At 36.5% G+C, this 24,084-nt stretch overlaps 1 protein-coding gene across 3 annotated transcripts in view; it reads right to left on the minus strand.

Moving 5' to 3' along the window:
- The window catches only part of DOCK4 (dedicator of cytokinesis 4), a 245,515-nt gene that overhangs the window by 8,147 nt on the left and 213,284 nt on the right, over positions 1 to 24,084 (minus strand). For 2 of the 3 annotated variants that reach the window (XM_026867923.1, XM_026867922.1), the window contains 14 exons: positions 22,713 to 22,861; positions 21,573 to 21,659; positions 19,999 to 20,103; positions 16,477 to 16,618; positions 15,723 to 15,889; positions 14,361 to 14,447; positions 12,504 to 12,680; positions 8,957 to 9,040; positions 6,994 to 7,113; positions 6,515 to 6,636; positions 6,111 to 6,231; positions 5,531 to 5,612; positions 5,203 to 5,312; positions 1,644 to 1,716 (listed from right to left, as the gene is read on the minus strand). In XM_026867923.1, the coding sequence (XP_026723724.1) occupies positions 1,644 to 1,716; positions 5,203 to 5,312; positions 5,531 to 5,612; positions 6,111 to 6,231; positions 6,515 to 6,636; positions 6,994 to 7,113; positions 8,957 to 9,040; positions 12,504 to 12,680; positions 14,361 to 14,447; positions 15,723 to 15,889; positions 16,477 to 16,618; positions 19,999 to 20,103; positions 21,573 to 21,659; positions 22,713 to 22,861 (1,626 nt within the window). Of the gene's footprint in view, positions 1 to 1,643; positions 1,717 to 3,884; positions 4,053 to 5,202; positions 5,313 to 5,530; positions 5,613 to 6,110; positions 6,232 to 6,514; positions 6,637 to 6,993; positions 7,114 to 8,956; positions 9,041 to 12,503; positions 12,681 to 14,360; positions 14,448 to 15,722; positions 15,890 to 16,476; positions 16,619 to 19,998; positions 20,104 to 21,572; positions 21,660 to 22,712; positions 22,862 to 24,084 lie in introns of all 3 variants that reach the window. The other variant, XM_026867921.1, reaches the window with a different exon arrangement.

Genomic DNA, 24,084 nt, shown 5'->3' on the forward strand with positions numbered 1-24,084 from the left:
TTATATTTATATTTATATTTATATTTATATTTATATTTATATTTATATTTATATTTATATTTATATTTATATTTATATTTATATTTATATTTGCTGTTGTTATTTGTCCATTACTTTAACTGAATGATCTCGTAAGGCCTGGAAGAGCTTCCTTAATAGAAGTAGATTATCTCATGTTATCAAGAAGCCACCAGTATTGGAAAGAAGTCAGATGGACAGAAAAACAGGGCATTTAACATGGACAGGATAAAAGCTAACTTAAAACTCACAATTTTTCTTTCACGTCCTGTAAAAGAAGTGGAAAAAACCTGCTTTGAAACTCTTCCTTCCCCCAAAAAACCCACCACCAAACCCTCACACACCTTCAAAGCCTCACTATACCAGTATATACCAGACAATACAGAAAAGTACAGTACAAATAATATTTATTTCATATCTGTAACAATACTGTTACAGTATAACTGCACATTAGCTGACTCTGAGAAGACTGCACAAAAAATAATCTGTTTTCTGGAGGATCATTTTGCTTTTTTATGGCCAAAATATCAATACATTGTTTGATTTTTATTGTAGGCTGTTACCTAGCAGTACGGTTTTGCCCTCATCCTAAAAACGACTTGGCATCAGACCTAGGTACTTCAAATTCCTGAATCTCTTCACAAGCCAATTTTTTCTTTTAAGTCATCCAGGCAGTCAGTTCTTTGGACTGCTAAAGTCTCCAGGACAGAATATTTTCTTTTAGCAATTCTGTAATGTACTTGGCTGCACAGACTAGTGGAAAAGTTCTCCTATTTCCATGTTAAATTATTTCATATATTTTTCAGCCCTGTGAAAAATTTCACACTTGAGCTTTCATAAAAACTTGGACAAAATATACTTCTAAAACCCAGCTCTTATTGATGAAAATCTGATACCTGGTCAGTTCTTGCTACAGTATATTCTTAAAACGTTTATTTTCAATACACCTGTGTTACAGTATCCTTTATGTTTTCCTTTAAGGGCAGTGCATAATGAAGTGATGGAGCATCTTACGGATGTGGAACACATAATGAAATCATAGCACAATAACTGCCAATAATACTGAACTTCTCCAGGTGCAAAATTATAAAAGGCAATATTTTGTCTATGGAAATTCCTAGGTTTCTCATTTACTCTAATTAAAAACAAACCCCCAAAACCCCAACAAACCACAAATCGATCTTCCCTCTTCCATCAAAGTGTAACCAAAAGCATAGTGACTTGTATTTGGTAAAGAGGACTTGAAAGTACAAAACTTCAGGATTCTATTCACCTCTACAGTTTCTCTCTGCCCCAAATTCCAGAAGTTCATCACCTCATATGTCTCTCTTGAGAAGCAGAAAGGACAGCTCTCACAGACAGCCTGCTGCTCCATCACCACCCCCACACCCCTTCCTGCAAACTTCTGGGCCCTTCTGAGTGCAACACTCAGATCAAATAAACACCATGTTCCCCCCTTTTTGGCAGTGGTCTGAAACTTAAAGAGTGTTAGCCTAATTTAGTTAGTTAGGAGTGTTTTGAAAGTAACAGTACGTGCTCAAAAAAATTAGCATTCTAAGGAATATGACAGATTAACTGTATTTTCATTGCTTCCAAGATTGGTATGGTGCAGCATTTCCACTCACCTTTGTCAGGGCCGGGCAGACTGGAATCACTTCGTGGCAAAGCACCATCTCCAATATGATTAAACAGCATTCTCTGTAAATTGAGAATAGCATGGTTTATGCATAGCTGCTGTTGTATTTCAGTAGCCTTTAAGAAAATGTTATCATTTTATTATTATCCCCACTACACAGATCTACTTTGGAGGTAGAGTGATAAACATAACGTAAGAACATAAATAGTTTAATAAACGTATGTGTGTACAAATAGGGAGTAGACTAGTCTTCTGAAAACTTTACACAACTGGAATCTGAAGGAGGATTATTATGTACTGAGTTCTAACAATTTCCAGATCCCTAAAAAACAAAATAAGGCTCATTCCTCAAGTGGTATCTTGATAGATTACTAAACAAGTGCAGGGGTAGATGTGCAATAATTTCATTGCAGAATCAGGATCTGAAGACGGTGTAATGTTTGACAATATTCAAAACATGGCTGTTATAAGAACTTTGTGTATTATTTCCAATCCTGACTTCTTTGGTAGCAGTGTTCTTACTTCCCTTGTGGATAAGAGCTGCCACAAAGAGTGTCTTTGTCTTCCCTTTTCTGAATATTCATTTTAAAAAAACCCAAAACAGTAAACTTCTGAAACAATTTTAAATTTCCACTAGATACTTCTTTCGGCAGCATTCAAGTAATCTGTGTTTATCTACTAGTTTATCTTGATAACAGACGTAAAGAGTGTACAGTTAAACCTACAAGTAATTCAGATGTACTTTCCAAAGAAAATGAGAACAGATAAATTTTACTTTTTTTTTTCCCTCCTAAATAAGGTCAGACAATCAGCAAACTCCAAATCATATCAATTCTTTTATCTCCTTCCTGTGTTCACGGAGGACCATGCCGAGTCAGCGAGGCACTATGCTGTGGTTCCACAAGATGGCAAACCCAGCTGCAAAGTAATTGCCATTGATCTAACATGCTGCAGCTCCATGTTATAAAGTGAGGAATAAATATTTGGCCAATTCAATCTGACTTAAAACACTTCATAGATAGAATGCTTTGGTAGCTACACTAGGTTTGCCTATCTATGCTGTACTAGAGTCATATTGCATCAGGTAATACCTGTTTTCCTGCAGTTACCATTAAACTGAGGTGGTGTAACTATAATACATGTGTACTCTAACGTGACAGAAAATGTGATCATATGTTCCTGCCTGGTCTGGATTGAATGTTTGCTGCCTAGTGAGTCTGCATTGCACTAGGATCTGGTGGGCAAGTGTCAAAGTCTGTTTTCTATGGTGAAGGTAAAGAGTGAAGGCTGAAAAAGCAACTGAAACTGGAGGATACAAAGACAAAAGCTGAATGAAATACAGAGAAACAAGGACACACTGAAATAATGAAATATAAAGCTATGTGGAAGAACAAGAGCAATCACAGAATGTTTAATGAGAAGAAAAAAATCCCCGAAATGTGAAACCCAGAAGGTTCCATTAAGAAGAATAATAGTGCAAGAACTAAGGAGGGTTGTTGACCAGTCAATAGCAGCAGGCATTCCTCTTCAGAGTATGAGAAGAGCTGGAGAGACACTGTACAATTGCTCACCCAGAGATCAAAAAGCAAGCACAAATGGATGTTGACTGAAAACAGATGTACATTGATAACCCTGAGCATCATTTTCAAATGAGGGAAGCAGATGCACTACTGCTGTGGTCGTGTTCTGTGAAGTCTATCAAACTTCTTTAAATAAGGTAGCTATGGCCTGAAAGGACTTGATTTGGACTTGAAGTGCAGGATTTTCCCCATGTATCTCATTTTTCTCATTTGAAAAACTATTGTGAAAATCATATTCATTAAGATGTAACAAAGACGTTCATTAATGGGTGGTCCTTTCCTCATTATCTGAGTGTGAAGCTCCAAGCAAGACTGTTGAAGTTAACTGGTGTTAGAATACAAATAGAAAGGACAAGGAACAGTTTGTGCACCTAAATTCTGAGAGTTTCTGAGTATCTCTAAGATTATCTCCTTACAATTGTCCTGAGGATTTTTTTTCCACTTTTTAATCAGAAGACAGAGAATCAGAATTTTGTTTTTGATTACAGTCCATTTTTATTGCTTGGGGAACAGAGCAGCAGAGAGAGAAACTCTACCTTTCCCCAGAAAGATATATCCTAATTTATGGTTATAAGGGCTGAAAGAAACTGTCAGACCTTCTCACCTTTGAAACATACTTCACTGTACAAGCAAGTTAATTTTGTACTTACCCTCTCTTGGGACACTGAGGGTAGAGACAGATTGGGAGATTTTCCTGCTGGGCGAGTCTCAGAGAGAGCGGAGACTGGACCTACGTGTTCCTCAGCCTCCCTTATCGAATCTCGGGTAGAATGGGGGATAGAAGTCGCATTCCACTTGGCAAAGCAAGAGTTTGCAGTCTGGGAGCAAAAATGGGATATTTTTTTCTTTGCGGCAAACTGTAAAACTGCTTTATTTAAAGAACATCTCCTGGTCCTTCCTGTTTGTTGCTTTGGTTCCACTACCTCTGAGACAGAGCCCAGTAGATACATCAGTAAGTAGTTCCTGAGAACTGCCTAAGATTCAGTATCACTTCTTAAGCCCTCAGATAACAGCATGAGGACTCACTTAAACAGAAAAGAGAAAAAAAATTAAATCAAGAGCCAATTCAGTAACTGAAGAAGCAAGGGACAAGAATACAACTAATGAGAAACTAACAAATAATTTTTAAAATAAAGGATTCTGGACTACCAAGTTGCTTTTTATAAGAGGTAACATTTCCAGTGGAAATGAGAGTGTTGAGAGGAGGGCCTTTCACACTGTACTTATATTCTCATCTTTCTCAGCTTCAGCAAGAAGTGCATTGTGTGATGGCATGGATTAAAACAGCAACTGTGTTAAAGTACATTAAGTAGATCTATTAAGAAGAAAAGTAGATCTATTAAGAAATGATGAAATAAGGATTCAAAATTGGCCAGCTCACCAAGCTCATTTTTTATTTCAGATAACTCAGAAGACACAAATTTCATACAGAACTATGTAACAGTAATTTTAAGGTAAGATCACAATTCATTCTTCTGTCTGGAGTAACAAAATGTCTGTGTTTCTCTTCTGAAACTACACTGAAAAATAGGAATTGCCACATGGAGCAGGTTATTATCTCACAGTGGCTAGGATTAGCTATTTTGAAGAAATAAAGGGGAGGTCAACATGGACAACTGCCATGATAACAGTTTTTCTTTCTTTCTTCTTCCCTAGATTGAACAAATGCTGCTGTTTCACTCAAGCAGGCTGTGTCATCTGGTAAGTCTTTGCATCTCTCTCTCACTGCAGTGAGTAAATATCAAAACTCAGATCTAAACCCAGGCAAAGCAACAAAAATGTGATCAAGCAGTATGCATTCTATTCACATCTCTTTCATGTAAACTATTTTAAGAGTATTTGCTTATAAAATCCAAGCAGTGAAAATTAACAACAGGGAGCATACACTGAATCTGCTTGAAGTTCAGCAAGTGCCTTTATCACCTTCTTAGCTACTTGTGTTCAGAGGACTCCCTACAAGCTTCCTACCTGCGAGGTTTCCGAAGGAGTAGGGTAGATGGCACTGCACGGCCTCTCTCTGGGGGACAGGCAAGAGTTTTCTCGGGAATGCTTATGTTTGTCAGACAACAGAGGAGAGGCTAGAATATAAACGTGTCAAGTGATTAAATTCATGCAGTGAAACTAAAGACATTTCAATTCTATACTTATGACAAAGAAATCCTCTGTCCCCAGTAATTCATATTCCTCAAACAATTGCCTAAATTTGACGTCTGACCAGTGATATCATGCAGAAATTCAGCTGTGTAATGTATCAAGAATCATTTAATATGGTTTACCACAGGAGACAAGCACTCACCTCTGGCACTGGATGGAGCAGAACTGGTCACATTAGGTGAAGCAGAATGAGTAGAACTCAGGCTTGAGGTAGACGGACTAGGCTGCATATAGAAGAGATGCTGTTGTTACCACATCACACTTACTGGTTTGAAAAACAAAAATTTATAACATACTTTTTCACTAAAACAAAGAACTTGCAATTTGTTAGAACAGTTTCTCAGTACTTCAAAATAGCAAACCAGTATAAAGAGCATTAATGTAACTACACAAACATAGTAAAATATTACTAGAAATGTAATTAATATATTAATATAATTACATCACAATTGTGACAACTGGACAACAATTGCTATGTAAGGTCAGATGACTTCACAGTGCATTACTGCTTATTACTTTTGTAAAATTGTAATGCTCTAACTTCAAGAAGAAGAAACAGTTACATAAAAAAGTTGTTCCTTCTAAGTTAAGGAGGTTAACAGCCCATTTAAAGTTTTGGGTTTTAAAAGAAGTATCAGCAATAACTTTGAGAGTTCTGAATTAAATAACAGAAGCAAATAGCCTTGTAAGAAAGAAGTCTGAAGAATGACAATAATTTGTACCTGCATGTTAAAAACTTCATCGGAGCTTTCTGATTGCCCAGTGATATTGCTGACTTCAGCAGAAGCTTGGGATGACAGTGATGAGGATGAATATCGATTGACAGCTGGGTAACTCAAGGGACTATTATAAGAATAATGAAATACGAAATGGTTAACTCTAGTTGTCTATCATAATTCTTCATGTGAAAACAGTATGCTTATTTATTTTCCACAGTTTAATTTGGATTTATTAGTTTAGAGTGAAAAAAACCCATAGATATATATATATATATATATACACACACACACACGCTATTCATTAACTTCAGGAGGACCATATCAGGAAGTGTGCATACAATAAAAGTATTTTATGGGTCATCTTCTATGAGTGACGAAATCTAGCAATTTCTAGTATTTGAACTTGCCTGCGTCGTGGTATTACCCTGGCACCATCAGGGCTCATAGAAACAGGTAGGGAATTTCGGCATACACGAGGGCTTCCATTTGGGAAATGAACAGGGCTGGCCTGCACACAGGCAGAAAATTCCTGGCAAATTGTTAAAAGAAGATTAATTAAAATGAACATAATATCATTAAGCATTTTCTAAGATATAGATAGTCATTTGAGGAGTTATATCTGCATTTTGGATCAGCTTCATCATTAGTAAGAAAAGTATTTTAACTTTTTGCTCATAATACTTTCCCTTTAGTAAAATGTGACTATTTGCACTGGATGACTGGATGGAAAGTTTAACTTTCTCTGCTTTGTGGTACTTTAACAATGCTAGAAGATGTAATGTAGACAAACAACCAAAAGATGTCACTATTTGTTGCTGAGGAAAATTAAACAACCCTTACTGCAGCTAAACGGTCTCCTGGTTTATCCATGCACCTGCTCATGTACCTGTATTCCCAAACTTGACTTCATCACGAAGAACTGATCCACCAGCTTTTTGTGCAATGGCCTCATGTCCTGCGGCACCACTTTCTCATGCACCGCCAAGCCAAATTCTAGAATCTGGGCCTGCAAAAGAGACAGGAGGAAAGAGAGGAAAAATACATTTTTGATTAATTTTCTTTAAGCTTTCATCATCAATTAGGATACTGATGAAAAAAATCCAACAAAACATACGCTGTATTAAAAGGATCTATCTAAATCCCTGACAGACCTGTAATCAAGATCAAAGGCCAAACCCAGTAATACACAAGAGGATTTATGCCTTGGCCCATTTTACTATTCAACTTTCCCAAAGATTTAGCCTACATGAATTCAACTCATATAAAAAACACTATGGATAACATAGTGAAAAATCTGGCTAAATGGTAACTTTATAAAGGAGTAGTTCTAAACCCTAAATAAAAGCCATTTTCTACAAGAACATCTATAAAAAGCATGAAACAACAGCAATGGCCACATCCATCAGAGACCCTGTAATATATTTTCAGTGAAGTTCATGGTTCCCTAGCCTATTCCAGCTCCCCAGAGGCTTCAACAAGTGGTGGCTTTATGTATATTCTTGATTCAAGGCACGACAGGCTTCAGAATAACATTGCTAAAACTCTAATCTTTGCTCAAATCTGGTCACAGGCATTTAAAATACTGAATTGGTTACATGAGGAATCAGAAAAACTCAAATTTAAAAACAAAATAGCTACACTATGTTGTAATTATCTTTGGATGAGAGCTACTAGCTGACGTTTTCAGGCAGCCTGCGAGCGGGCACACAGCTGCACAGCATCACTGACCCGAGGTCAGGACTGCAGCACACCCGTCCGCACACACACAGCCATCCGGGCCCTTCCGGCTGCTCCGCCTTTTCTGTTAAATCGTCTGGGTGTCAGAGAGGGTTTAACTGCTATCGTTTTTGTCATAGGAAGTTATTAACTCCAATTAATTGTAAGGGTTGGTGAGATTAACTATAGCTTGTAAACTCAAAGCTGCAATGTAAGTTATCATGCATTATCTAAATGAAATTAAAGTGAGCTCAGTGAATCTATTCTGATTTATACTGTCTCAAGATCTGTCCTTCAGCTGATCTGACCAAAAGATATCACAACACTGACAAAAAAAGGAATTTACATCTTGCAAATTGCAATACTCTGACCTCTTTATTCCAAGTTGGTAATAATCTTGGAAATTTCAATATGCTGCATAGAATGAAGATAGGTAAATGTCAGTTATAAAAGGTGAAACACTTAGTAAGATCATTTGACCAAAATAATTTTTTTTCAGCATTTCCAAATGGAGTCACTTCATATTTGAGCCTGGTAGGTTCTTGTCTTATAAATAAATGAAGAAATAATATAAAAATCATAAAATGTGTAGAATACTCACCTGTTGAATTTAATCAATCTGTGTTTATTTTACTGTCTACCAGTATACTTGGTCCATTATTACATATCTTCCACTGTAGTAAGATTTTTTGGGGGTTTTTTGCTCTTATCCTAAACCTTGTAGTGAAAATGTTTGTTCTGTAGTACTGGTAGAATATGTCATAAAAATATTTGCTGAAGCCGTCACATGTTTCAATGACATAATGTTTATTCAGTAGGAGTGATTAAAATACGTTGTGCAAATATCTGCAAATGAGCACCACAAGACAAAAACCTGCCTCTCATTCAATCTTTAATTTAGAATAGCTTGAAGTGATTAAGATGGTGATAAAAAGGACTGGCAAAAAAATACTAACATGACCGAGAAACCTGCTTGTACAGAAAGTTACTGTCTACTTGAAATCTAATTCAGAAAATAATAAAGACCACTTGGGCAATTATTAACCTCTGAAATTTCGTATTTTATTTTGGGACACTTTTAGCTAGAACAGCTGAGCAGGCCACCTAGTCAGTCTTTTTCTTCCTCACTTTACCTGCTCAAGCATCAGCTCTCTCAAGCGTGTGATCTTCTCTCCATCCTCTGGATGGTTCAAGATGTATTCTTTAACAAAGAATGCCTAAGTGGAATAAAATCACAAGGTGACATAAAGTAAGCAAAAACACATCACTTTTTTAAAAAACAACTTTCTAGATTATATTTTTGAAACTAAAGCTTCTTTCTACTGTGATAGAGGATAATAAATGCTAAATAATTACTCACATATGCATTGGTGGTGAATAAGGGCAAATAAAATACAGCCACTTTTGAGTGGAATTTACCACTTTTTCAATACCCAGGACAGATCCTGAATTAAATTTGGAAGCCTGCAAAGCACAGTTGAAGCCAAATACAGGTCATCTGAACTGAGTATCTCTTCCCCATTAACTGTGACACAGGAGTTTCAAATAATTACAAAGAGTTAGATTTTCAACATTGATTTTTAGCGACATTCATGTCAAAAAGCCACACTTTTTACTTCAGGAGCATCCAAACCAACATCCAGGTGTGTTTATGAGCTTACATGGTTTTCCACCCCTTGTCCAGTGCTCAAATTGTACCAGCTATAGTACCTCAAAGTCATTTTACCCACCAGCAATGGCCTGGACATTGCTCTCCCCTGTTGTTCACTACTGCCTCTTTCTTAGCATGGAAATTATCCTACCCTGCAAGGGGATTACATTGAGTTTACAACAATTCTTGATACTATTCCATAGAGAAAATGCCCAGCTGCTCATTTGAGAGATTGCTAGACCTTCTCAAAAATGCATGTCACAATAACTGTACACGTACCTATACGTATGTACACATAGTTTTCTACCCATAGAGTTGAGAGGATAATAGTGGCTGCTCTGTGTTGTTTTCCTTTTGCACCTGTCTTAGCATTTCCCTCATATAATTCTTACAAGGTTCTCCATCCAACTTCAGCTCTTAAAATCTTTCCTATAGTAAATATGAGGAGCAGTGGAGCTGGAGGTAAATATACCCCTCCCTCTGATCCAGTTCCAAAATTTCATGCTGTGACAACCCCTAGCAAGGAAGTGCTGAGACCTATCTAGAAAATGCTGATACTGTAATGAAGAATATTTAATATACATGGTTCTTTCACTGCAGATAAGCAGAATTATAAGAATTCGTGTTTAAATTGTTAAAAGGAGCCCTCTCATACTTGCTAAAATCCAAAATCCCTAACTTCTGCCAGCTGAATTTTTTTTCCCCCACAGCTACAAGCTTAATGTTCATTCAATATCAAGCAGGTGGTGTCCCAGTGGTTTTGGGCTGAGATTTATACAGATCTGTAACATGAGTCAGAGATGTAATAATCTAACTTCAAACAAAATCACCAATGCTTTAGAGGAAAAAAAAAAAAGTCAGGATTTTACTAAATCCAATAACATTCTTGGAACCGGTGGATTCCATCATTTAATCATGAAAGTGCCTCTACTCTTCCAGCACATGTAAAGGAGCTAAAATAAATGTAAGTTATAGTACAAATTGCACTTCAAGAGGTGTTAGTGGGTGCAAAGCACACTCTTCACGCATTTCCAGCAGTGTTTAGAAAAATTAAAAAACCAACCACAGTGGCTCAGTCTCCAGCCATTTTTTAGCACACATGAAGGTGCTGCAAAATAACTGTTACTTCTGTAGATTTTCCTGGAATCTGATCCTTTACTGAAACCAGTGAAAGCATAGCTTTAACACCTGCAATACCGGCCAATGTGCTGAAAAATTAGAGACAGCGGTTTTTTATCCCACCAGAAGAGAAAAAACAGGAGAAAAAAAAAGAAGGGCAGAATCAAGAAGGCAGTAGCTGGCTGAAGGATGTAATTTGCTGAGTCTTAACACTTCTTAAACCTTGGAAGTTGCCTAAAGGAAATGAGGATATCTGTAAAGACATGGTCATGCTTACCTCAAGACCACATGCTCCAAGTCTGAGTTTTGAGCTTTGTACAGGACAGAAGGCAAAAGCGAAACAGATAGGTAGAGAAAAGCATTTAAAGAGAGGAAGGTAGAAGATAAGAAGTGGCAAAACAGCAGGAAGACATATAAAGGAATATGCAAAGAGAATGAGGATAAAATAAATAAAATAAATAAAATAAAATAAAATAAAATAAAATAAAATAAAATAAAATAAAATAAAATAAAATAAAATAAAATAAAATAAAATAAAATAAAATCTCACAACTACTGCTATCAGTTTTGGCGTCTAAAACCCAAATTAGTAAAAAGTCATATTTTAGATACATAGCAAGAGGGAGAGGACAGAAGGAATTGAAACATGAAGATCTGTCTAGGAGACCAAGAATTGCAACTAAGAATAACAATGAGAAAGGAGCAAGCTAGAACCTTTATTAGGCTTGTGAAGAATGCAAAGCTATGCAGAGACACCAAGCTGGCTGATACTGCTAATTCAAACCAGACATAGCTCTGACATGACTGTATTTCTCAAGGGACTCCCTTTGTGGCGCTTCGCTATGCTAAACAGTTTTGTTGTTGTTTAAAGGCAGCTGGGAAGCATTAAATGTGATACTGCTTTGCTTTATTCTCACAATTTTCATAATGTTGTAGTTTTGATGACAGATTCTTCTAACACTATAGCGGACTCAGCTTCTTGTAGTTTGATTTAGATGCTGTTTTATCAAATTTAACACTGTTGAATGAACACAGAATCTTGCAGTCTTTGAAACAAGTGGGCAGAATGGTATTCAACTTGACACTTTCAATGGAAAAGGAACAACAAGAAGATTCAAGTATTTCATAAGAGTATTAGGAGAGAGAGGAAGATCAAGCTGGACTTCCTTTCTTTTTACCGTGGTTTCAAATTTTCACAGAACTTTGTGGAAATACAACATCCCAAACATATAAGGTTCTCCTAAGGTGATTCAGAGATCACAATGGAATAACTTTTGGGAACAAATCCACCGTCAGACATTTATTAATTATACGTATTACTTCTTAATAGACTTTTCCAGAAAATAGCTTTCCTTAAAAACTTGGAGAAGAAGGATCTAGAGCAATATGATTCTTCAAGATAATAAATTGCTTGTTAAGCATTTTATATAAATATATAAAAATTTCTTGTTAACAATTTTGTCTGTATACATATTACATATGTACACGTAAGAAACTTGTATGCATACATATATATCTATCTCTTAAAATTAGAACGTCGGCACAGAGAAGGCAATTTGCTGGTTGGCCAGAAGTAGCTCCTGACCTAGAAGGGCAAGGGGGAAGGAATATATTATTATAATGTAGTTACAATTAACTATTTCATTAAAAATCCCCAAACAAACCACTAAAGAATGCAAGGTAATTGTGAATCAACTCATCACTAGAGTACTATCTGCAGCAAAACAGTTATTTCAATAAAGCTATATTTAACATCATCTCACCCAAAACTGCAATATAATTAAAACTATTACTGATATAGTACTTTCTGTCCTCAATTCACACACAGGAGCTGCATCTGTACAGAGAAACGCGTCAGTAAGAAACTGTCTTATGATAGATTTTTAATAAACAGAAAATAAATTACTTACCTCTTGGTATCTAGCAACTCCACCATTAACTGCTGCATCAATGACCCCATTTAGACACATTGTGAGAGGGTTAATATTTTGCATCTGTCGAGTTTGACACTGACTAATCAGTGTTCGTAACTGCTGGTTCTTATTTTCTAAGACTTCAGTGGCATTCTCAAGGGGACTCATTTCCACCTGAAAGAGGAGTAAGGAACACTGGAAACATACTTAATCTTCAGGTGAAAGATGAAATATATTAAATGTAATTTTTGATTTCTTAGAAGAATGTTATTCTATGTTCTAGAGTAATGGGGCAGAAAAAGTTCTTCTCGCCTAGGCTATACTCTCTGAGTATACAGTCTGAGCACAGAGACAATTAATTTTATCATGTAATCAAGAACCAAAACAAACAATTGTCCCTCTCTTGTAGGTTCATTATCTGAGCTTGAGAAATTACTTGGCCCTTGCTGCAAAACACTCACACACTTCAGCCTGTGGTGGAACTCTTGGAATTCAGGGCTAAACTGTCCTTGGTAACTTTACCTAAATTGGGCTTGAGGTCAGGGAGAGCTTCACCATGCTTAAGGGCACAGAGCCAAGCTCAAGTATGGGCGAGCTAGTTCCCCCACCCAAATTGAAGTCAACAACTACACATTATGGATGAGAAATTTGAATGTAAGCTTTGAGGTAAGATGATAATCAAGTTATAGTCAAGGGCAGTCCTTGAGTGGGATGTGCCCATCCTCTTTAGAGGGTAAGGAAGCTTTTCTCACAGGTAGCATGAATTGCAGGAAAAGCAAAAAGCTAAGTGATGGGAAGAGTACAGGCCTGCAGTTGCTATACTTTACCAAAACATACAAGCCAAATCTGAGTCATGATCTGTACATGCCCAGGAAAAATCATTGCAGTTAACTTTTGGAAATGGTGACTATAATGGTAACATGATAGTAAACTGAAGATCTTCATATTAGGGGTCATATTAATGTAGAAAGGACTCAGTAGGAGTCAACTAACAAAATTTCTCAAGTAATACACAATTTTTTTTATTTTTACTAAATTCCATTTTTGGTTTTCTACAGGAGGATATCAGGATGGTGAACAAATGACATTTTGTTGCTATAATAAAAGAAAAACACAAGAGAGATTTAGAGAATATCAGCTGTACAATGGAATCCCTATATTTAATGGGACTATTGTAAGACTACAGGAAGGAAGTAATTATACTCCTGGGCTCAACAAGTGACCAGTAATATTTAGAGATCTTTATATGAGAAGCACTCCTCTGAATACATCTGAAACATATTTAAGGATTTTTAAAGAAATATAACAACAAGGAAGGAGAAGAAATTATGATGTGTCAGTAAAAGATTGCTACATTAGACCCCATTCCTACAGGTTCTGCGTAGGCATGCTTTCCCTGCCCATGCTGAGAACTGGGAACTTCAATGGAGCAGAGAGACACACCCACATGGCGTTTATTATAGTACAGGAACTTGAAGAATGTTTACTTTTCAAGAATACTGAAAGATATGTTAACCTATAGATATTCTAAGTATTAAATGTTACATCATGCTGAGTTTTAAGAAGGTAATTTGCCAACAAAATGTTGCCTTTGGCTGCCCATTGTTGTTCTCAACTTCTTTTTTCCTCAACTGTTTAAATGAATCATAAGGGTGGTTCTTAATAATACTTCTCAAGATAAGAGAAACCAGACGACTCAAAATACTTTGTAAATAATTTTGTTGTAGCCGGCTTGAAAACCTTCTCGAAGAAATTAGATATAGGTAATAAATCTTAAAGTAGTTCATTAAATAACATATGAGTAAGGAAGTAAGTGAGCCCACAATAAATTGTTGCCATCAGTCTCATACTCACTACTTCACGTTTTTCCACTTCAAACCAACGAGATATTCCAGGTAAACTCTGCACCAAGATCAGTGTGGTTCTCTCCACCCACAGACTCTACAATACACAAAACCAAATTATTTCTCTAATTTGCATCTATATTTTTCTTAATGATTCCCTTAATGATCATTAATACCTTCATGTAATACATAATACATTAGAAAAAAAGAGTACTGACATTCAAATTTCTACTGAAATGTCTATCCAAGAAGCCTGTGACATCCACTTTTCTCCTGACTTTCTAGGACCTACTACTAAGCAGTAATTTCTGCTGATTCTTCACTCTGAAACATGGTATTAGTCTATCTTGTCCCCTAATCGCCAAAAGTCACTCACAACTAAATTAGCATTTTAATATTTCCTTTCTGAGATAACATCTGAGAAGAGGGAGAGTTCAGAAGCAGAACATACAGAGTGACCAGCTTTCCTCTGTGAAGTCCTATTTGAGATACTCAAATGTACTACTGTTAAATACTTTGTGCAAGAGGTTTGTAAAGCGATAAATCAACATACAGGATAGTGCTTACACAAAATATATATAAGCTGTACATTTAAGATAAAGCCCTAAGCTTTAATTGGAGGACAACAGGGACTTAATTTCACTAATTTATTACCATTACAGTTCTTTCTTCTAAACTTTGTAATAAAATTATTATGGGATAATTCTCTTTGTCTGAATACCAGAATATATTCTGCATCAGGATGCTTCTAGTGGGTCAGAATTAAAATTACACCAGAAGAATGTAAGATGAATTTTCAGTGTGACATTTATAGTAGGAGGAAGAGAAGTCATTTACATATTAGGGAAGGAACTATTGCTCTTTCCTTAGAGACAATCTCTAAGTTCAGAGGTAGTATTTAGTCTTAGTATCACAGGAACAGAACATTATGCTGCAGTTTAGTCAAAACTGTCTCTCCCTTGCTCTAGGGAGAAATAACTTTTGGCAATCCTATCCGTACCCCATATCATCTACTTAACAATGTTTTCCTATCTGCCTTATAAACTTCTCTGGAGGCTGTTCTGCTGTCTCCAGTTCTGCCTTCTGAAAAAAAAAAAAAAAAAAAAAAAAAAAAAAATCATTTTTTTCTTTCCTATTCCCATACAAGATGACCTTCCCACCTCCCATATATTTTTCATATTATTTTAATTAAAATGAGAAGTGAAATAGTCAAACTTGAGCTACCATCTCCTCTAGAGAATTTGTTATACCATGCTCGGTTGAATAACAGACCTGTAGACATATACCATTCTTGGTTGAATAACACAACTATCGCTCATGTTACAAATAAATCTATAGGTCCAGTAGTTCAGGAAAGGGCATGGTACTTTACCTTAAATTCATTTTCCTTGTCCTTGGTCCCTTTGTGAAAAGGCCTGTCATATCGGAATCGCCAGATGTGATTTACTTTGTAAAAGCTCTTGATGTTATCTGGAATGCCATCTCTCTGCAGGACTTCCTGGTTTTCTGGAATTGGTGTCACTGCATAAATCTGCAAATCTATATGTAAAGAGTTAAGGCTATTCCACTTCATTCAAATTCGCAAAGCATATTGACTCCTGAAGCATCTCAGAAGAAAAGCTCTTTAAAAAGTGTATATCATTACACGCTTCTAGACTATTAAGGGCTTGGGAAACGGAACCTGAGAGATTTCTTTTTGTTAAAAATTTCATATTTATTTCTGAAATAGAACTACCTACATGGAATACTACATGGAGTAAAGAGATTCAATTAAATATATTCTTACACTATGTCACATCATGCTAACATTATGCTGTATTGTAAGAACTTTAATTACTGTAACTGGAATTGATATACCATTATCACAGCAGTGATAGTTCTACAAGTATTTTTGGCTAAAGTAAGAATCTTAATAACCTGTTAAGGAATTTTTAAATAAAACCAACAATTAAACAAAAAAAATTGAAACATAATAGGGCAGCTGGGTCAAATTGCAGAGGAATTCTCACCTACCATTTATTTCAGTAGAGGCACATTGTGATTGAAATTGGCTATAGATGTACCTACATCTTTTAAAAGCATGAAAGACGTAACTGCAGTGTATGGGTTTGTGATTATGTGGATACACTGTGCTTCTGCCTGAAAGATGGTCTCATCTGGCTGATTAGCATGTTGCATAGCAATGGCATGTGGGAACTCATTCAACATTCGCTGTTGGAAGGCTTCCAGCCTTTCATAGTCATGTCCTCGGCAAACAAATTCCTTATTCTGAGCAGAATGAGAAAGAAAAAAAAAAAACCATGAGCAAGTTATGTGAGAATAATTGGGTATCATTAGATAGATTCAAACACACACACTGAAATATAACACTTTTTGGGCAATTTTTACAGCCTTTTAAGGAGGAAAAAATAAGAAACAAAAGGCAAGAATGAAAATAAGAAATCTAGAAAGAACAGGTACTTAGAAGAAGGAAATTTTACCATATAAAGTAAGTTTTATTCAAAAGTCTGGAAAATTGAATTATTATACTTAAGGTTATAATAAAAATCTGAAGGGAGAAATTGTTTTATTGGATTCAGGTATGGAACTAACATAACATATCAGATTGTATAAAATATGTAACAAAAACATAATGCGATAGACAGTTGAGACAATGAAATGGGCTGAAAGTCCTTTCCATGAGGAACTAGGAAACTTCTTTGTAGTTAAACAATTTGAAGAAAAACAATACATAAGAAAATCACAGAATCACAGAATTATTCAGGTTGGAAAAGACCTTTGGGATCATTGAGTCCAACCATCAGCCCTACTCTACAAATTTCTCCCCTACACCATATCCCCCAACATCTCATCTAAATGACCCGTAAACACATCCAGGGATGGTGACTCCACCACCTTCCTGGGCAGCCTATTCCACTGTCTGACCACTCTTTCTGTGAAAATTTTTTTCCTAATGTCCAGTATGAACCTCCCCTGTTGCAGTTTAAAGCCATTCCCTCTTGTTCTGTCACTAATTCCCTGTGAGAAGAGACCAGCACCAACCTCTCTACAATGTCCTTTCAGGTAGCTGTAGAGAGTGATGAGGCCTCCCCTCAGCCTTCTCCTCCTCAAACTAAACAGTCCCAGCTCCTTCAATCACTCCTCATAGGATTTGTTCTCCAGGCCCTTCACCAGCTTCGCTGCCCTCCTCTGCACTCGCTCCAGCACCTCCATATCTCTCTCATATTGCGATGCCCAAAACTGGACACAATACTCCAGGTGTGGCCTCACCAGTGCAGAGCACAGGGGGACTGTCACCTCCCTACTCCTGCTGGTCACACTATTTCTAATTCAAGCCAGGATGTCGTTGGCTTTCTTGGCCACCTGGGCACACTGCTGGCTCATGTTCAGCTGCTTGTCAGTGAAAACCCCCAGAGCCTTCTCTTCCAGACAGCTCTCCAGCCACACCTCCCCAGGCCTGTAGCCATGCAGGGGGTTGTTGTGACCCAAGTGCAGGACCTGGCACTTGGCCTTGTTGAAGCTCATCCCGTTGACGTTGGCCCACAGATCTAATCTATCCAAGTCTCTCTGCAGAGCTTCCCTGTCCTCATGCAGATCAACACTCCCGCTTGTCTTGGTGTCATCTGCAAACTTACTGATGATACACTCTATGTCCTTGTCAAGATTATCAATAAAGATGTTGAACAGAAATGGTCCCAACAGCGAGCCCTGAGGAACACCACTTGTGCCTGGCCGCCAGCTGGATTTATCTCCACTGACCACCACTGTCTGGGACCGTCCATCCATCCAGGGCTTGATCCAGCAGACCGTTCACTCATCCAGGTCATGGTTGGCCAGTTTTTCTATGAGAATTCTATGGGGAACTGCATGATAGGATGCATTCAATTTGCCTTTTCCTTTAAATGTTTATCAATTATCAGCCTGGTAAATTAAAATTGTTCAGTTTTTGTAATATGAATTAAAAGAATACTCCTGGCTCCAACATAATTTCTTTTACCTTGATGCCCACTATGAAGTTGCATCATTATTTTCCTGAGATTGTGCAACATGAATACAGATAGACACATCCTACATTAAACATGAGATGCCCTGATCTGAGTACCCATTGAAACTAGTCATTGACTGTGGTGGTGCTGAGGGCTTCCTGTAGCTTTGGACAGCACTTTTTGGTTTGATTCTGCTTGGACACAGGTTTGAAATATGGAAATACCTTAACCATTTTTCTAAAGACAGTGTTAAATGAATTCAATTTTAAAACATACATTAGAAAATTCTAAAAAGTCATTACTAATGTGTTCCTCTTGAAACAGGTTTAGAGAGAAACAGTTGTCCTTAGAGTATCTTGACAAAAGACAGAAAGCATTAAATTCTGAGAGCCTGGACTTTCATGAAAATTGCTACAAGAAACCAACTGTGATACTGTTATTGTGCAAGTACAAATTAAGGCCTCAAAGCTTTATTCCGAAGCTTTATTCTTTATTCCTTCTATATAGAAAACACAACCAGGCTGTTTAAGAAAATTAAATCAAATGCAGTAAGTTCTGAGGTGTTCCTTGTTGGTGCTGCAAGCAGAGATCTGTGCTTCAAACATTTAACTTGCAAAATGCATAAATACTTCCTGGGCAGATGCATAAGCAGTGAAAGACTTATTTGTCTGGAAGTACTGCACTACTGCACAACTTTGCCCAGTACTCTTTATTTCATCAGTTGATGGATTTTTAGTAATCTAAAAATTAAATTATCTCCAATTAACATTTTCAAATTTGTCTATACAGATGTTATATTCAGAAAAGTACTAGGTAATGTCAAAAACTATGTGCCCATCAGACTCTTTCTGTGCAGTGATTTTGAAGGAGAGACTTTCATGTGCTATTTACCATTTACCACAGACAAAGAAAAATAAGGGTTTTTAGGCCTCCACCATACCGAGGAGGTTCCTTTGTCACTTATTTGAATTAACATAGGAAGAAGATTGGATTTCAATTGCAGTGGCTCCATGAATAAGATGGATTCTGTTCTCTTCCCAGGGTGACAGTCAGTGCAGCTAAAGCACTGCAGACTGTGGAGGAGTGGAACAGGGTAAGCACAACTAGCATTTGCAAGGACACTTCAGTAACGTCTGAATCAAAGATTAATCTTCAAGAGTAACGTTATATATCTTGTCAGTTTTAGTACACTGATAATCAATGAAACTCAGCATGTTGAATTTTTAAGTCATCTCAAAAACAATGGAACTTGGGAATGTAATTACTTAATTCCTATATTACTCATTGTCCCACTGCCAAGGGATACCTTGTCTGACAGCCACCTTCTGAGCAGCCACCAGCAGAAAAGAATAGAATAAAAGGAACAAAATACAGTGAAAAGAAGATGTTGGTCTGTGGAACAGTAAGGTGCATGGTTTCCAACATAAACACGAATGTTCATGTGGACTCTAATGGAAAAACAAATGGTAGGCTTCCAGACAGGATCTTCTCTTAACCCTGGAAACATAAGGGTATTTCGTTAATTACCACAAAAAATTCCCTGTTTCTCACAGGATAAGAACTTGTAAATGGCATGATCAAATTCTCACATAGAGAAAGTGATTATGAATGACAGCATGAATTCCAGAATTACTCCGTTCTGTTCATTTTCAATTCACTTACTCTCAAGAAGAATGGGAACTTTTTCCCATAGAATCCAACTCTGAAAAATTCTGGCTCCAAACGCTGTTGATCCATGATTTTATCATACAAAGATGCTTCCATCATCTGGGTGAGATTGGTAAAAAATGCAATTAGTATTTTTTGAAAGTATATTTTTACCTTTTACACAAAAGGGAGGGTCTTTCAGCACATTGCTCTGGAGTACTGGAATTGCAGTACTGGAAATGCATCAGATTAATTCTTAATGACCTGAGAGTTTTCAAGAATTAAAAAAAAATGCTTTTAAATATATTAAAGGAGTAAAATATTAGATTAATGACAACATGCATTTCCATATTCAAGAGAGTTGTGTCCAAATCATACCAGACTCCAATTATTTAAGCATCAAATATGGGTTTCTATAAAAATCTCTCAATAGCAATTAACATAATTTTTGATCAATACATTCTGCTTTTATTTCACTGAAAACATTGATACAAAGTGATTTTAATGCAAGAGTCCCCTTTTTCTGATGATATTTCAACAAAGCATTCTCTGTTCTTAAGTTTTTAATACTGTGAAAAAACCCCACTCTTAGCTCTATTTTAGGTAATGCAGACAGTTATTTAATATATGTATGGTACCAATAGCCACCTAGTTACATCGCTGTGGGAAATCTCTGCACCTCCGTTTTTGGATTAACGTAGGTGGTGCAGATACAGGATATTTCCCAGTTCAAACACAAAACACATCAAGTACACTTAAACATGCATAAACTAATAACTGTAGTGACATGATGATAGTCAGTTTACTTATGCTTATAGGATTCTGCCATTGGGATATCTAAAGACATGTGGAATAAGCAGATCACAGGGAATACTGCCACATAGCTTTGTGGTGAGAATTTTGCATAATGCCGTTAAGCAGCTCTGGATTAAGTATACTTCAATCAGTCCTAACAGTGAGTATCCTACATGTACAGAAAATTTAAAAATGAAGCTGTAATATGAATCTATCAGAAACAGACAAGAAAAGGGAAGACTGAATAATCTTTAAAATACGGTATCAGAACGAAAGAAGAAAGAAACAGTGCTTAGAGTTCTAAGAAAAATGAGAGAGAAAGCAGGGACTGGTCCAGGAAAGATTCATTTTGGCTCTATGATATTAAACAGACCATATTTTTAAGCAGTAAATAAAATAAAATTGCAAAGGTGTACGTTGCTTGTTGCAAGCTGTTTGCTCACAATTACAACTGCAAGGATAGGTTCCTGCTCCTAGTGAAGGACTGCATAGAGCACAATCCCTGGACAAAGCATAGGAAACAAATGAAAATGAATTTGTAATTTTTCTGCATAAGCATGCACACAAAAGGGGTGCTGTAAAGGTACAAACATTGCAATATCATTTATTTTTGCCATTTTCTTCAAAAAGCTCACACTCCTTTTTATAATCTTTACTGTAGAAAAAAAAAAACAACGGATAAAAAATAAAGTTTGCAAACTAAACCTAAGGACCATCCCAAGGCAAATTTAATTTTCTAAGTAACTGAAAAGCTTTTGGATCTCTGACTGATGAAAAGTACTCAGGTACATTACCCTCATCTTGCTGAGGTTTCTGTAGTCATAGTAGCTCTCATACTGTTCTGCAATTTTCCTGCATAAGATAATTCCATTTTCCCAACACTGCAAGCAAGTAAAAGACATTCAGTAATTTCAAAGTAAGTGTTTGACAATTCATGATTTAGAAGTGATCTGTTCTTTCTATACTAACATACTTCCAGTAACTGAAAATACTTGATCATATTGACAACCAGACATACTGATAGCTGCTGAGTAATACTGATGTATTCTCTGGAGAACTGAAAATATATTTAGAGACTTATTTAATAAATGATTCTTACAGGACTATCACTGCACAAGATATGTCATTTCAAGACTGACAGACATCTCTTTTGATACTACATACGAGATCAATTCAACTCAGTACAATTTTTACAATTTAACATATCCTCCTTACTTTGTAGATTGAAAAATATTTTACTGCACCATATACTTTAAATTCCATAAGTTGATTACAGATTTTTTTGAAAAAACTGATAATCGACATCAGTTTGATTACATTTACTAGGCTTACATGGATATTACACTAGTTACACAAAATTGCAATACATTGCTTGTTTATCAGTAAGACAAATTATCACACAAAGTATGTAAGAAATTTTAGACTACAGGATAATTACTCTTGCTTAATTCAGAATAAGCATTCTCAGTGATGACAATGAACTGTGGTGCCTAAACCCATTTGTTTTCAGAGATTCTGCAATTGCTATTCTAAAAGATACAAGATGATTTAGAAGGTGCAAATATAGTTCTTATAATCCAGACCCTTGAATTTTTTTCCTCACTTGGTCATTAAGTGAATTTCATCACCTTCATATGGCTCATTTTCACCATCTTTAAAATGAGGAGAAATTATACTGTGTTTTATAAAGTGCTTTGATAGTTACAAAGCAAATTGCTAGACAAGCGAAAATTATTCTCACATGTAAGTGTGGGATTTCTAGGATACAAACACAAGATTAGAAGAAATCTACTATGTCACTAAGTAACTGCTTAATCAGGCAATAACAAACCCTTCCCCTCTATATGAGGAAAGACTGCAACCCTGGAAGTAATGTCTTAAAATGAATCAACTAGGTTTTTACAGATCCACTCAGTAAAATAGGGTTATTTTACCTTTCCCCTATCAAAGTTTTGAATGATGGTCAGATGGAGACACTCTTTACGTTGCCACTCTGTTTGCATGGGGTAGTTGAGGAATTCTCTCAGTGGCCGATCAGACCATTCCAACAGCTCATCATACAGCAGGAGTGTGTAGGCAGCCTCTACAAGACAAATTATAGCACTGTATTTATGAACAACCAATAAAACAGCCAAACAAAGCACACAGAAAGGTGAATGCTCCTGATAAGATGCACCTTGTTAATGGGTATATGATTCATTTCAAGTATAAGACTTTATTTCAAGTATAAGGTAATGCTGGTTTTGGACAGTTACTATCTGCAGCTACATTAAATTCAGCTTACAGTTTTCACATGCTATTTCAAGTGGAATAACTGGGACAGTTTTCCTGGAGTGTGACAATACCAAGGGGACTGAGAAATTAAGAAACAATATCCTGCTTAGCCCTAGTCTTCCCGAAACTCTCAATGGCTTTGTTTTCTGAACAATGACTGGAGGATGAGGAACGTCAATAAAGAAAGAGGAAAGAAGACAGATAGGACTGTGGACACAGTCCAAAAGAGATCAGGGCGGGGAGGGAATGGAGAGGCAGATGTGTGCTTAAAAGACTCCATTCTTTCTCTCCATAGAAATAAATCCCTCATAGATGAGTCTTGACACTATCATAACAAATAATTTAGAAGTGCACACAGGAATTTTATTTTTTTTTTTTTTTTTTTCCATTTTGTAAAATTTATTTATCTTTAGGTTTGGAAGGAATCTTCAGATCAGGGTAGTAATCTTTAGATAATGGTTAGTAGAAATTACCTGGGAATATCAAAATCATTATTATTTTTTTTACTTTGATTTAAAGAATTCCTCAGAAATGGTACATTGCAACTAGTATTAAACTAATCTCTCTATTGCAAAGTCAAACTTTGGCCAATTACGAAACACCAGAAATACTACTCGTTTTAACAATTCAATTTGGCTAACTGTGCATATGCATTATGCATGGGCAGAGACACCTTTCACTAGATCTGGTTGATCAAAGCCCTGCCCAACCTGGCCTTGAACGCTTCTAGGGATGGGCACCTACAACCTCTCTGGGCAACCTGTTCCAGTGCCTTACTACCCTCATAGTGAAGAACTTCTTCCTTATATCATAAGTTACCATAAATGTATATAGAAGGTTTCTAAAATAAGAATGGCCACACTGGACAAAAGGTCTGAAGGGTCCCTCTACCCAGCAACCTATGTCTGGCAGTGGAAGCATAACCAATAACATACTGGTACCTTTGGGAGAGGTCTGTAACTATTGGCTGTGCACCAAAACAGTAAGGAGAGATAAACAGGGTTATTCACAATGTGGGAAATTCAATTTATA

This window comes from Athene cunicularia (genome assembly GCF_003259725.1).
Source record: "Athene cunicularia isolate RWA chromosome 1 unlocalized genomic scaffold, athCun1 chr1_part2, whole genome shotgun sequence".
Lineage (NCBI taxonomy): Eukaryota > Metazoa > Chordata > Aves > Strigiformes > Strigidae > Athene > Athene cunicularia.